Source organism: Oncorhynchus mykiss, chromosome 15, assembly GCF_057628025.1.
Source record: "Oncorhynchus mykiss isolate SJ-2025 chromosome 15, ASM5762802v1, whole genome shotgun sequence".
NCBI lineage: Eukaryota > Metazoa > Chordata > Actinopteri > Salmoniformes > Salmonidae > Oncorhynchus > Oncorhynchus mykiss.
Genome location: NC_143036.1, coordinates 27751006 through 27766863, shown reverse-complemented (window position 1 = coordinate 27766863; position 15858 = coordinate 27751006). Strand labels below are relative to the sequence as shown.

Genomic DNA, 15858 nt, shown 5'->3' with positions numbered 1-15858 from the left:
AGAAAAAAGATTCTCTGGTCTGATGAAACCAAGATTGAACTCTTTGGCCTGAATGCCAAGTGTCATGTCTGGAGGAAAACTGGCACCATCCCTACGGTGAAGCATGGTGGTGGCAGCATCATGCAGTGGGGATGTTTGTCAGTGGCAGAGACTGGGAGACTAGTCAGGATCAAGGGAAAGATTAATAAAGAAAAGTACAGAGATCCTTGATGAAAACCTGCTCCAGAGCGCTCAGGACCTCAGACTGGGGCAAAGGTTCACTTTCCAACAGGACAACAACCCTAAGCATATATATATATATATATATACACACACACACACACACACACAGTGGCCCTCAAACCATCATGGTCACCTAATAATCTCCAGTTTACAATTGGCTCATTCATCCCCCTCCTCTCCCCTGTAACTATTCCCCAGGTCGTTGCTGTAAATGACAACGTGTTCTCAGTCAACTTACCTGGTAAAATAACAGATTAATTAAAATATATATATATATATATATATATATATAGAACAAAAATATATATATAAACTCGGCAAAAAAAGAAACATCCTCCTAACATCAACAGTGTTTATTTTCAGCAAACTTAACGTGTAAATATTTGTATGAACATAACAAGATTCAACAACTGAGACATAAACTGAACAAGTTCCACAGACATGTGACAAACAGAAATGGAATCATGTGTCCCTGAACAAAAGGGGGTTCAAAATCAGTCAGTATCTGGTGTGGCCATGTGCTGCATTAAATACAGCAGTGCATCTCCTCTTCATGGACCGCACCAGATGTGCCAGTTCTTGCTGTGAGATGTTACCCCACTCTTCCACCAAGGCACCTGCAAGTTCCCAGACATTTCTGGGGGGAATGGCCCTAGCCCTCACCCTCTGATCCAAAAGGTCCCAGACGTGCTCAATGGGATTGAGATCCGGGCTCTTCCCTGGCCATGGCAGAACACTGACATTCCTGTCTTGCAGGAAATCACGCACAGAAGGAGCAGTATGGCTGGTGGCATTGTCATGCTGGAGGGTCATGTCAGGATGAGCCTGCAGGAAGGGTACCACATGAGGGAGGAGGATGTAACGCACAGAATCCTCCTGTCTCCCTGTAGCATTGCCTGCAATGACAACAAGCTCAGTCTGATGATGCTGTGACACACCACCCCAGACCATGACGGACCCTCCACCTCCAAATTGATCCCGCTCCAGAGTACAGGCCTCGGTGTAACACTCATTCCTTCAACGATAAACACGAATATGACCATCACCCCTGGTGAGACAAAACCGCGACTCGTCAGTGAAGTGGACTTTTTGCCAGTCCAGCGACGGTGGGTTTGTGCCCACCGTCGCATTGCCGGTGATGTCTGGTGAGGACCTGCCTTACAACAGACCTATAAGCCCTCAGTCCAGCCTCTCTCAGCCTATTGTGGACAGTATGAACATGGGGGATTGTGCGTCCCTGGTGTAACTTGGGCAGTTGTTACCATCCTGTCCCGCAGGGGTGATGTTCGGATGTACCGATCCTGTGCAGGTGATGATACATGTGGTCTGCCAAGGCGAGGATGATCAGCTGTCCGTCCTGTCTCCCTGTAGCATTGTCTTAGGCGTCTCACAGTACGGACATTGCAATTCATTGCAATTTATTGCCCTGGCCACATCTGCAGTCCTCATGCCTCCTTGCAGGCACATTCACGCAGATGAGCAGTGACCCTGGGCATCTTTCTTTCAGTGTTTTTCAATGACGGCCTAGGAACAGTGGGTCAACTGCCTGTAGAATTACAGATTTGTACCTTGTCAGCTCTGGGATTTGAACTTGCAACCTTCCGGTTACTAGTCCAACGCTCTAACCACTCGGCTACCCTGCCGCCCCTGTGACCAGGGTGCTTGTATGCTAGTTTTTGTATTGTCTAGGGTTTTTGTATGTCTATGGTGGCCTGATATGGTTCCCAATCAGAGGCAGCTGTTTATAGTTGTCTCTGATTGGGGATCATATTTAGGTAGCCATTTCCCTTTGGTGTTTGTGGGATCTTGTTCTATGTTTAGTTGCCTGTCTGCACTATTCATATTAGCTTCATGGTTTGTTTTGTTGTTAGTTTGTTCAGTGTTCATTCTTTTAATAAATTAGAATGTACGTATACCACGCTGCGCCTTGGTCTCATTCGTATAACAAACGTGACACAAGCAAGGTTCTAAAGACTGTTGTGGAAGCCTTAGGAAGTGCTATATGACCCCATAGACACTGTATATTTATTAGGCAATGACTTGAAAAACTACAAACCTCAGATTTCCCACTTCCTGGTTTGATTTTTTCCTCTGGTTTTTGCCTGCCATGTGAGTTCTGTTATACTTACAGACATCATTCAAACAGTTTTAGAAACTTCACTTCTATCTAAATCTATATGCATATATTAGCAACTGGGCTTGAGTAGCGAGCAGTTTATTCTGGGCACCTTATTCATCCAAGCTACTCAGTACTGCCCCCCAGTCCCAAAGAAGTTAAGGACTACTGAACAAAGAGCCATTTGGGAGCCTAATAAACGTCTCTTTTAGGTGAACAGAGGCAGAAGATCTGGCTTACCGAAAAAGCTATCACTATTACTTGGTATATGGGAATCCTGTGGGGGCTGGAACAATGAAACCCCTTTGATTTGGGAAATGTTTCCTTCATTAAAAACAATGTGCGCAAAGAGTCAGGCTCATTACCCTTGAGTTTTCACAGCAGGAGCAACAATCTTAACCTCCATTTTTGAGACTTGACGAGCACAAACAGAAGCCTAATCATCATCAACACCTAGTTTTGTCTGTGGAATCTAAATGGAATCCTTGATTAAAGCGCATAGGACAACCTAAACCTCCATTTTGGAGTCTTGACGAGCACCACAGATTATTATTATTCAATTGACCAGATACTCAAGTGGCCGCTTTAAAAATGGAAGGCAGTCGAGAGGAGGCAAGATCAGGTGGGACCATTCTAGCCAATGAAAGGGCAGATACGCGTGTGAACAACAGGCACAATTTCCGATATAAAGTGTTTTTTCTAAAAGTTGTCAGTACACTCGTAACAGCCTAAGCATTACAAAACATCTATTCGATCAAATAAATCACAAGCCATTCCATTTTTTGTCGACCAAATTCGACACGCTCTCATTGACCTCGATACAAAAACTCCTTGTTTGGTGAGTGAAAAATAAATCAATTAACGGCACCTGCTGGAGAAGACAGATTTTGGGCCCAGTTATCCCTCTCGCTTCGCCTCTTCGAGCACATAACCTAGGCCTCATTATCAACACCTAGTTTAGTCTTAGTAATACAAAGGCCAACCTCTGATACTGTATCTCTCCCTTGTACAAAAGAGCAATGTCCCTGTCACGATGGCCTTCCACAAAGAAAGCCAAGCATGGGTATGGGTTTTCTCTGTGATAAGGCAGGGTGTTTTCTGTCTGTAGTAGGTTATGCCTATAGCCTATTCTCTGTAAATTGTCTCTTGATGACAGTTGTGTTTCTATCACATGCCCTAGTGCTGGTGACTACGGTGCTTATCTGGTACCACCAATTCATCATGCCCAATATGGTCGAGTCACAGGGAAGGATGGATCTCAGAGCAACGTAGAGACTATAAATCTAAATATTCTAATAACTTAATCAGATGAGGGGTTCATGTGTATGCCACATCAGACACAACCATCAATTGTGAACATGATTAGCAAATCCATATACTGTACCGGCAGTCTACTCTAGCCAGACTGTTTGTGAGTGCGAGAGCGTTTGTTTAGGTCCGTGCTCTTTTTGTCGGCCTAGATGATTGCAATCAATTAAGAGCACCTGATCTCTTCGGTCCAAACTCAAGAGGTCTACCCTGAAAAGGAGTCAACTAGATTACGACCCTTCTTTTTATTTTCCTCTTGGCCGCAGTAAAAGCTGCGTAGATTGGTGTGCTCTGTTCTGGATGTGTCTAGTGAGCAGTAGAACACTTGAGGTTACAGTGTTAGAATGGAAAGGAAGGCCTTCGCATGAATAAACCAGAGGTGAGAGACAATAGCACACACACACACACACACATACACACGGGTATGTGCAGACACACACACACACACAGGTGCACACATCATATGCAAAAACGAAGACACCCACATCTCTTTTAGAGGTGGAGATGAGATCAAAGACTCCTTTTCACCAGACTGAGCAGATTGGCTTATATAAAGAGGCTGTTCAACACTCATTCTAATGCTTATCACATCATAGACCAGATGACTTTTAACTTCTAGAATGGGATTGTGTTTTAGTCATCTCTCTCCCCCACTGGCGCTCTAAATACAGAGCTTTGTCACAAGGCAGACAAGGGGAACAAGGACAATGTGGCTAGTGTAATCTTTTAACCCTGGTACTAACGGAAGCACAACACACTGGAGACAGCGGACAAAGAGAGGGAATGATGCAGATGATTCTACAATGTTTCTTTTAGGGTGCAAAAAAAAAATTCACCTGATGTTACAAGAACGTTCCCATAGCACATTTCGTCTTGTTCTTTAATGGTTCCCAGAATGTTTCATTAGGGTTTTAGGGAGTGTCTGGTGGGAACATTGTGGGGACATCGCAAAAGATATGTTCCCAAAACACAGAAACTGTCGACTGTCCAAACGCTCCCAATATAGTTCTTACTTTGAGACACTTTATATGGTCATGATCAGAAAAACAGAAATGATCCTAGATCAGCACTCATAGTCTTGGATACTTTGTAAATATGGACCCGGAAGTATGCAGCATATAAAGAGGAAGGGGGGGGGAGTGATGGTGGATAACCGAGTTACCAGTATTGTCCTGGGTTACTTATGTCTAAGAAGATTAAAAAAGGAAGCATGGAATTCTTGATTGACCATACTAACATGGCTATATACTGAAAAAAAGAAGCTCAACAAGAGCTTCCCTAGTGGTGCAGAGGATTAAAGACCTGGCTTGGGAACCAAATATTGCAGGTTCAAACCCCACGTGCAGCTTGTGTTTGTATGATTAAATGTCCTGTGAATGAAATACAAATGCATTGTGTCTCTATATCACCTACAATACAGTCCTCAAATCTTGAGAGAAACATAATGGGGGTGTTTTCCAATCTGCTTTCTTATACTTTAAAGAAATACAAATTTGATGAAATTTGCTGAAAATGTTAAATATATTTTGTTCTGAAGACCTCCAAGACGAGTTAAAATGTATATTGCGTGAACATCAATGGAATATTTTTTCAACCTAAAACAAATATGCTATGGACGTCCTAAAAACGGACATATTTCATTCTTACAACATTAAGGGAATGTCCTGTGCAACCTCATTTAAACATTGTATGAATGTCATCACAACTGTGAAGGTATTTTGTGTTTTGGGAACCTCTCTCTTGTAATGTACCCACAACTTAATGAAATGTTCTGGGAACCTTTTAAAGAACTCAGAAAGGCTGTTCTGTCAACATTCTTGCAACATGTTATTGCAAGTCTAAGCACATATGAAGTTGTGTGTTTTCAATGAGTTGATTTGAACCTGCTTCTACACCTGCATTGCTTGCTGTTTGGGGTTTTAGGCTGGGTTTCTGTACAGCACTTTGAGATATCAGCTGATGTACGAAGGGCTATATAAATACATTTGATTTGATTTGAGTGGTGTTACAAATAGACCGTTTTCTATTTGGGGAATGATTAGGAATCTTGCGGTCATTTGGGGAATGATTAGGAATCTTGCGGTCATTTGGGGAATGATTAGGAATCTTGCGGTCATTTGGGGAATGATTAGGAATCTTGCGGTCATTTGGGGAATGATTAGGAATCTTGCGGTCATTTGGGGAATGATTAGGAATCTTGCGGTCATTTGGGGAATGATTAGGAATCTTGCGGTCATTTGGGGAATGATTAGGAATCTTGCGGTCATTTGGGGAATGATTAGGAATCTTGCGGTCATTTGGGGAATGATTAGGAATCTTGCGGTCTTTTGGGGAATGATTAGGAATCTTGCGGTCATTTGGGGAATGATTAGGAATCTTGCGGTCATTTGGGGAATGATTAGGAATCTTGCGGTCATTTGGGGAATGATTAGGAATCTTGCGGTCATTTGGGGAATGATTAGGAATCTTGCGGTCTTTTGGGGAATGATTAGGAATCTTGCGGTCATTTGGGGAATGATTAGGAATCTTGCGGTCATTTGGGGAATGATTAGGAATCTTGCGGTCATTTGGGGAATGATTAGGAATCTAGCGGTCATTTGGGGAATGATTAGGAATCTTGCGGTCATTTGGGGAATGATTAGGAATCTTGCGGTCATTTGGGGAATGATTAGGAATCTTGCGGTCATTTGGGGAATGATTAGGAATCTTGCGGTCTCCACTTCCCACTCAAGCTCTCCAGGCAACATCAACAAGGCTTCCTCCGTCATACAGTGTGCTTTGAGTGTAATAATGGCTCTGTGTTTTGCTACAGCTTTGATACTACTGACTCTGGACTTAAGATCTCCCAGCCTGCCTTGCTCTCCTACATTCCATTCTTGACATGGGCCTCTAAGGAAATTAACAAGTGAAACTTGATGTCAGCTTATCTCCATCACATCTCTTTGTGAAGTTGACAGGGACAGAGTCTTCTATTTGGACGGGCCATTAGACGAAATTCGCAGTGACCTGTCCAGATTGTGAAGGTCACCGAGTAAGGCAGGGGGTCTTGGTAATTGGTAGTGGGTCCTGGCAGTGGGCCTTTTCCCTTGAAGGAACATGAGCTTTACAATGAGACTGAGCTAAGCGATGACAAATTCCATGTTGGGAAATGGTTTTACCTTCCATATATCATTCAAGTTATTCCTTGGTTTGCAGTGTTGTGATGGACGTCATTTTGTATTATTACAAACTATTTTACATTTGTTCAAAGTAAAGAATGTCACTGGAATTGTTAGTTGGAAAACCAGTGAATCGCAGAACAAAAAGAGCACCAAACTTCCTCTACATCTCCACCTATTCTTCTATATCTGCATTGCCAGGGCGTTGGGAATCACTCTTCTGTGTGCCACACATCAACAGTCACCTCCGTAGCAAAGGAGCCGAGGCACTTCTTTGATGCGTGCTCTGCTTTGTTCCCAGCCAACCCTCAGAGAGAGAAGGCAGAAAACCATGGAAACAGACTCCCTCATGTACATACTCTACTGTACGCCAGCGCCACACAGTGTGGTGTAATGCAGATTTTCTGGCTGCAGCAGTCTCAATGGTCTATATCAAGTCTACTATTAATGTTAAGTTGACGTAACTAATATTAATGTTAAGTTGACGTAACTAAATGTAGTCGTGCAGTAGGCCTACTCTGATTCGTCATCTGGTATTCAAATGGGTGTAGGAGGAGGCGGAGAGCAAGAGAAACATGGTAGAGTGGGGAGACTGAGTGCTTTGTTATTGTCAGGACCCACACGCTTACATTGTTTCTCCCTCAGACAATGGCACTCTTTCATTTGTTCTCTGCTACAGTGAGACTATAGGTCAGTACAGAGACAGAGGCGCCCACTGCAGGGCCATAGATAGTGACGAGCTGACACATTGTAGAGGGCCTTAACATCCTCCCTTCCACCTCTCCCCTAAGCCTCCCTCCATTATCTCCTCTCGGTCTGACTCACCGCACTAATTCTAGCACCCTGTCTAGCACCCTGTCTAACACACACACAGAGACAATATGTGCTGGCCTTGTGCCACATGTGAATGAGCTTTTACTCCTCCTCATTCTGTGTGTACTAGGGATGGCTCTATTGGTGGGTTGCCCGGGAGTGTATCTGTAATCAGGTTATGTCCAGGGAGGTCTGAGATCAGATCTTTAGTCAACTGGACTTCGTCCCAAATGGCACTACTATTGACCAGGGCCCATAGCCATATGGTTCTGGTCAAAAGTAATGCGCTATAGGGACTAGATTGTCATTTGAGAGGCATGCCTCACGTAGGGTTTGGAGTGGAGCCGGAGGTGGTCCTCCTCCACAAGCCTATTTATGCCTACTATAATGTATAAATCATAGTCCTGAGACGCGGTCGTCTGTGTCCCGTTGTGACATAGCTCTGCGGGTTGGAGACCAACGTCCGCGGGGGACGCACAGCCCCTGACCTCATACGGACAGTGTGTATTAACGGTGTGGCCTTGGGGTAACGCCCCGGGTCGGAGGATTGCGGGTAATCTGTGCTGATCACTTGAGCTCAGACAGTCACTCGCCAAGGCTTACCTGTGGCTGACTGTCTGTGGATTCCTGTAGATAGAGGTAGGACCTACTCCTGAACTGCAAGCAATATGAAAATTCATGTTGTTATCGGCATCGTCTTTTTTTGATCAACTTGCGAGTGATCAAGATCTATTTTTTTATCCATACTAACATAACTGAAGGCTGTCTAAAATGTAGCTGACCAGTTTCCTTGTTTATTAGTATCAGGAAATGGACTGGTTACACTTAATGTAAATAAACAAGCATGTAGTTAATCTATCAAACTAAATAGATATTCCAAACAACAGAAAGCCTTTCAGACAGATTTACCGAAATTACCTCTGTTATCTGATAATCTGTCTGATCAGCAAAACATCAATGTAAATGTTTGTGTTGTTTGGACGTGAACCCACCGACCTCTTCCCCACGCTTAACCCACCTCCCTTCGGCAGCCAATCACAGGCTGTTTACTAGTTTCACCCTACCATGACTGAGCACCCAACCCCTCCACCCCACCAAACACTCTGGGAGCCAAGTCCAGCACAGGGTCCTAACTGTTTCGTAACACCCAGGAAAAATATACAACAGCACCCAAACATGAGTCCCTGTGTAGACATGCTTTAGCTGGGAATTCCCAGCCAGCCCTGGCTCTCCATTAGGGTCACTATGTCAGAGCATTGTGTTCCTACTTCCTGCCCTGTATTGCCCCATAATCAGTTTATCATACCTCACTGAGTAGGAGTAGAACAAAGAGAGAGATCTCCCCACTGCAGTCCCCTCTCGATTAGGCCTCTCCGTACTTCGAGTAGGAGAGTATTGGAACCTCGCAGCTGGTTGTGTTGTGGACAAAGCCAACAGTGTTTACAATAATGTTTTAACTATGAAATGGATAGGGTGTGTACAGTACACCTCAGATAATGGTTTGCTCTAGCCAGGGACATAACCGTGATATTAAAAGCGCATTGTGTGGTCACACTGTGTTGCAACCTCACTTGGGCCAAAGCAGCCTGGTAGGAGACCAATGTGTCAGGCCGCTGTCATCTGGGCTGTATATTTATGGCAGTTGATTGGGTGTCGGCTTGTTGATTAACCGCGGTGAAAGAAGCCATTTTTTGTCCATTTAGAACTGTGAGCTTCTTCGTTTCGTGATTGGCACCTATGAAAATGTCTAATGCGCTACTACTATGTAATTACTATTTAACAATACGTTAATAGTTAATTCAATCATAACTTGACTGCTTATGAACACTTAACTAGTAACTTTAACACAGGACACCCAAAACGAAAGAGCATGTTACACCAGATGTGTAGCTGTATGTGATGGTGTCATAGTAACGGATGTTCTTTCTACTGCTCGGAATTCTTCGGTCTCTGCGGGATGCCCACCAGTATCTGTAACGAACAAGTTTGACCACTGCCTATGTTATTTTGCCTCTTTGGTGTTATCTGTCCATCAGGGGAAAAGAGATTGGGATAAGTTAGCGTGTGTGTGTTTTAGCTCAGGCTTTGAGATGCAGTGTGTGACTGACTGTTCTTTGGTTGTAATTCTGGGTTGAGCAGTCATCTCAGTGCTGTGTCAATGCGTACTCCCTGCTAATCTGAGGGTGGAATGAATGGGAGCCCAGGGCCTGTCTGTCTCTGTCAGCTCTGCCAGACTCTGGAACACAGACGCAAACAGTGCTGCCGCTGTTTCCGCTCCGAGTCAGTCTGGCCTTTTCCCTGACTCAGTGTCCTCATAAGTCTGGTAGCAGCACATGCTCCCGGCAGCCGGCTCCCCTCCCCCTCCACCTCTCACACATATTTCCGTCCCTCACTCTCTGCCTCTGTCTTTATCTCATCCTCTGGCTCACCCTCTCCCAATCCCTCACTCCCAATTTCTCTTGCTCTCCATCGCTCATCTCCCAATCCCCTACTCCCAATCTCTGCCTTTTGCTCTCTGTCCCATCCCCCCCTTGTCTCGCTCTTTCATGAATCCATCTCTTCACTCCGACAGAATCTCTGATCCTCACCCCCTTGTCTTTTTACGTCATCCAGACACAGATGGTCAGGGCATAAGGTTTTTAGTAGTCTGACGTTATCAGTGCTTTTTTACATAAGATCCATATGCGTCCATTTAATGAATGAAAACCAGTCTCCATTTAGGTTTTGAAATCGGGATCTATAGCTTTTCAAAATAGATAGATCTCCTGTGAGGTTTTGCGGCCATACAGAGCTGATTCGGAAACATCTCAATTATTCATGATAGCGGCTACATGTCGTAAATTGTGTCTGCAACAACACACATGCCATATTTATGGTTGTTCCTCTTCAGTTATAGCATCTGCGGTGCTTGAGGGATCTCTCATGTGTGTTTGTCTCCCCCTGCAGATCAGTCAAGGTAATGTCCCCGGTGTTGAGAGTGCGTCGCTGGCCATGGACACAGAGGAGGGAGTCGAGGTGGTGTGGAATGAGGTGCTTTTCAATGACAGGAAGGTCTTCAAGGCACAGGAGGTACGGCAAAGTTAGACAGGGGGATGTCACAAGTAGCACCCTACTCCCTATATAGTGCACTACTTTTGACCAGGTCCAAATCTGTCGTTCTGCCCCTGAACAGGCAGTTAACCCACTGTTCCTAGGCCGCCATTGAAAATAAGAATTTGTTCTTAACTGACTTGCCTAGTTAAATAAAGGTAAAATAAATAAAAAATAAACAAAGAGGAAACAAGGCACTAAAAAAGTAGTGCACTACACTGAGTATACAAAACATTAAGAACACTGTCTTTCCATCACATAGACTGACCAGGTGTATCCCGGTGAAAGCTATGATCCCATATTGATGTCACTTGTTACTTCAATCAGTGTAGCTGAAGGGGAGGAGACAGGTTAAAGAAGGATTTTAAAGCCTTGAGACATGGATTGTGTATGTTTGCCATTCAGGGTATGGTAATAGGTGCCAGACGCACCCGGTGTGTGTCAAGAACTGCAATGCTGCTGGGTTTTTCACGCTCAACTGTTTCCCGCGTGTATCAAGAATGGTCCACCACCCAAAGGGGGTGCACCTCAATATTAGGAAGATGTTCCTAATGTTTGGTATACTCAGTGTATATAGGGAATAGGGTGCCATTTGGGACGCAGACACAGTTTCTGTCACTGGCTGTATGTTCCATTCGATGTACTTCCATTCTCCAGAGTGAGCACACAAATGGAAATACGAGTCAATGGTTTAAAAGTGCATATTTTGGCAAACCATCTGTGCTACTCGTAAGTACTCAAACCTCTCCCCACTCCATCTCTTTTTCAGGAGAAGATTAAAGAGATGTTTGAGAACCTGATGCAGGTTGAGCACCCAAACATAGTCAAATTCCATAAGTACTGGCTGGACATGAAAGAGAGCCGAGCTCGGGTAAGTCTGCTATCTTGATCAATCTCTATGGTCTGTCATTCTCACTCATTCTCTTAGGAAATGTCTTTCTCTTTATCTCTGAAACCCAAATCTATTGCTTTGGTCTGCACCCTGATAGTATCTCTTTCTGCTATCTGCTGGACAGGTCATCTTTATCACAGAGTACATGTCCTCAGGCAGCCTCAAGCAGTTTCTCAAGAAAACCAAGAAAAACCATAAGACCATGAACGTCAAGGTCAGTGTCTTTCTCCTATTTGGGAAACTTCTGACTGTGACACGAGTCAGTGAGTTACACGTTTTGAAACAGTTAAAACAGGGAGGTACTGCATGAACACTATATTTCCACTAAAAACACACATTTTCTTTGTACATTCCAAAATGTTTTGCTACCTTCTACTGAACCCGTCCCTGCTCAGATGTTAGGGGATTATACTTAAGTCGTTTTCTATCCGTCGCAAACTTCAATCATATCCCACTTTTTAAGTGTCTGCAGTTCACTCTTATGTATTCCAGGCTTGGAAGCGATGGTGTACCCAAATTCTCTCTGCCCTCAGGTAAGACCAATAACATTCTTGTCCCCACTCTTATTTTCAGTGGCAGTGTAAACTATTACTCTAGGACTGGGGATCTCATGTCGTGGAGAGCTAATGGGTGTGCAGGCTTTTGTTCCAGTCCAGCAGTAACACGTCTGATTAATATAATAATAATAATAATAATATATGCCGTTTAGCAGACAACTTTAGCCAAAGTGACTTACAGTCATGCGTGCATAATTTATTTTACATATGGATGGTATCGGGATTCTACTAATCATGGTCCAGTAGTTTTCCGGGGTCAAGAGTTGAAATTGGAGACCCAAAGTGTCCAGTCACTTGATTGCCATGTTATTTACCACCAGTTACCTGCACTCCTGTGAACCGCCCATTATCCATGGCAACCTGACCTGTGACACCATCTTTATCCAACACAATGGCCTCATCAAGATTGGCTCAGGTCTGACACAGTAAAGACTTTCTACCTAACCTAACCCTAACATATACCTAACCCTAACCTTAACCTAACCCTAACATATACCTAACCCTGTCGTAGCATGGCCTTTAGGAACAACTCAGTTGTGACTTGACAGCTTTATCTGAATAAATGGTAGTAATAACCGTGAGCATTGCATACTAGCAAACTCCTATACATTGTGTGTAATACAATTACCCGAAGGTATATTGTCATTGTTGTTGTCGTTCTATGCCACTGAAGTTAATACTGGATACTCTGCTCTTTTCTATCCACAGTATGGCACCGGCTGTTTGTGAATGGTAAGAACCATGTAACGTGTTGCATATGTTATTGTCAGTGAGTGTCACAATATTCTGTGTGGTCTGGTGTCTGGGTTAAAAAATTGTATCTGTCTATCTTGCCCTCCTAGTGTTTCCGGAGGCCAGTGTTCATGGTAAAGTCCGCCCCAACCGAGACGAACAGAGGAACCTGCACTTCTTCTCTCCTGAATATGGCTGTGAGTGTTTTACTGAGCCTTCCTCTATTTCTATATCTATTATGTCTGGGCCCGTATTCATAAAGCATCTCAGAGTAGGGGTGCTGTTCTAGGATCAGGTCCTTTTTATTCATGTAATCTTATTCATTATGATCTAAGAGGCTAAACTGATCCTAGACCCTTGAATGAGTATGGGCCTTTCTTGCGTTTATGTGTTGCCAGTTTCACTATAGATGCGGGAAAAGAGGTCATTGGAACTCCAAAACAATAGAAATGCCATGGAAACGCGTTGGGGAAAGATCCCAAATCTCCTCATTGCCCCCCAGCAAAATAAGCCTACATTTAAGCTATTGTATATAGTTAAGCCTACATTTAGGCTACTTCACACTATGTTGAGGTGAAAATCTGTGTATAATGCCTGTATGGATGTCAACCCCAATACATGTTCATGTCATCGTCATCAATCAACTGCATTACAGGTAAATAAAGACATTGACTACCACCACCGATTTCTGCATGCTAGCAATGCTAACAGCTAATACGAACGGGAGTTAGCATTTAGCAAACAACTTCTAAATGTTATGCAGCGAAAACAGCCCAATATATCCAAATCGGACTTTAGTAACCCCATTGTGGACCTGTTACAATACATCAATCATGACGGATTTGACGAATATCCACTTCCTTCGATCAGATTTGTTGAATGTGCGCTAATAGCTAATACAGCGTCCTTCTATCCACCATGGTCTGCGTTCCATTGACCTCTTTACCGCATCTATGGAATTTCTCAACATGCTCTGACTTGACAGTCACTATCTTACATATTGATTCCAACTGTTCTCTTATGTCTAGTGGCTGAGGATGACTATGCTATTGACATCTTCTCCTTCGGGATCTGTGCTCTGGAGGTGAGAATCCAGCTGCCATGGTTTATAAATGTATTATGAACCTTATGTGTTGCATTTAGGGCTGTTGCGGTGACCGTATTACCGCCACACATGCAGTCATGAGTCATGACCACAGTAAAATCCCACGTGACTATTGAGTTACGGTAATCTCCTTTTTTGCACTCTGGACTAGGGCTGTTGCGGTCATGAAATAACTTAGAATTCCGTGGATTTATGTTATATTAGGAAGAATACAATTGAACAAAGCTGAATAAAATTGAATGGATATTTTCTCCAAACGATTTGAGGGAGTGCGCACATGCGGCTGGCTATTCTGTGTTGAGCAGTTCAAAAATAAATGTAACTTTAGTTGTTTTACAAACGTTGGGCTATATGTTTTGAGTTTTAATACATTGTAAGGCTGCATGATGCGACTCCAAGTTGCTTGAAAGGCATGAGTACTGCTTTCTTTTTTTGTGCAAGCTGTATCAGCCTCTCATTCACAATTTGACAAGCACTTGATAATGCCTCGAATTTCACGGTGGCATCCCCTTTGTGTGGCCATAATGCACACTAAAAAAATCCATGCCCGAAGCACCTCTCACTCACATAACTCCATAACGTGATTGGGTCTTTCTCACAGGCTACAAGTGAAGACCGACATATCGGGGATGCAACTGCGTGCGTCCTTATCCAATTCCGAGGTGCATATTGAAGATATTGGAAGAAATGTCCACATTCACTTTTCATCTGCCAAAAAGATGAGTAGGTCTCTAACGAACAGCAAAAGCATGTCAATCTACTATCCCCCATAGTACAAAGGTCAACCTATTCTGTGTGAGAAATAAATATTCCAAACATAGTCTGGGACAGTTGTAGGATGCAATAGATCCCAAATTAATACAACCACTAGCATCCCCCCAAAAAAACGTTTTTAAGCAATGTGGCTGACACAACAGATCAAAACGTTTAGCTTTAAATGTTGACAAACTATTAGGCTATTTCTTCACATTATAAGCGCAGCAATGCACACATGGCAGTAGGCTATAAACGAGAATGTTCCATTAGCGGAAAAACACCATTATCAAAAGTTACCGCAAATGTGATTATGCATGTAATGCTTTTATTAAAAAGGTGAATTTGTATAGTGAAAATTATCTTCCCCAAACTTGAAACTCACACGCTCCTTATGTATGCCAGTTAGGCTGTAAACCCCTTGTAAAGCGGATTGTTGTGCTTCATTTTAAGAAGTTATTTGGCCAATTTAGTTGTGATACAAACCTTATCAAAATATAGGCTACATTGGCTAGGCTACATGAGGTGTGCGACTGTGGTTTGAAAAAGTCGCAAAAAAATGCATTGTTTCTTGCCTTATGCTGGACCCCATTCACAAGTGATAATATATATTTCACAAGTGATAGGCTAATATTATCACCCATCAGACTATTCTGATTTAATCTTGTCTTTACATATACTAAATAATATATGTGTGAAATTTGTTTTGATTTAGAATGGACCATTATCATGCACCTGTATCAAAACAGGGGCAGCGAGAAAAACATACATGTCATCTATGCACTTAAATAGCGAATGGAGGACGCTTTTCCCATGGTTAATTTTCATGCCAGCCAGGTAAGGCTATACTCCTGTTGTAAAGATAAGCAATGTGCTTAATATTAGGAAGTTGAGAAATAAATATGGTAGGCCTAGCCTATAGAAAGCTAATGGGATCCTCCTCTTTTTAATAGAGGCCATCAAACTTTCTTGTGCAATTGCATAGCCTATAGAAATGTAGCGCAACATGAGCTCATGGGCTCTCATGAAGTGTTTGATTAGATTTTCGATTACATTTGCATTGATGTCAGAGTGAATAGAGGGACATTAGAGTGCTCAGTACCAGGCAGTTA

At 43.2% G+C, this 15858-nt stretch overlaps 1 protein-coding gene across 1 annotated transcript in view; it reads left to right on the top strand.

The window, feature by feature from the left end:
- Positions 1 to 15858, top strand: part of LOC110489903 (nuclear receptor-binding protein 2) — a 53431-nt gene that overhangs the window by 17694 nt on the left and 19879 nt on the right. The window contains exons 2-9 of the mRNA XM_021562880.3: positions 10564 to 10686; positions 11477 to 11578; positions 11724 to 11813; positions 12092 to 12132; positions 12477 to 12571; positions 12865 to 12888; positions 12999 to 13085; positions 13917 to 13972. Coding sequence (XP_021418555.1) covers positions 10564 to 10686; positions 11477 to 11578; positions 11724 to 11813; positions 12092 to 12132; positions 12477 to 12571; positions 12865 to 12888; positions 12999 to 13085; positions 13917 to 13972 — 618 coding nt within the window. The remainder of the gene's footprint in view (positions 1 to 10563; positions 10687 to 11476; positions 11579 to 11723; positions 11814 to 12091; positions 12133 to 12476; positions 12572 to 12864; positions 12889 to 12998; positions 13086 to 13916; positions 13973 to 15858) is intronic.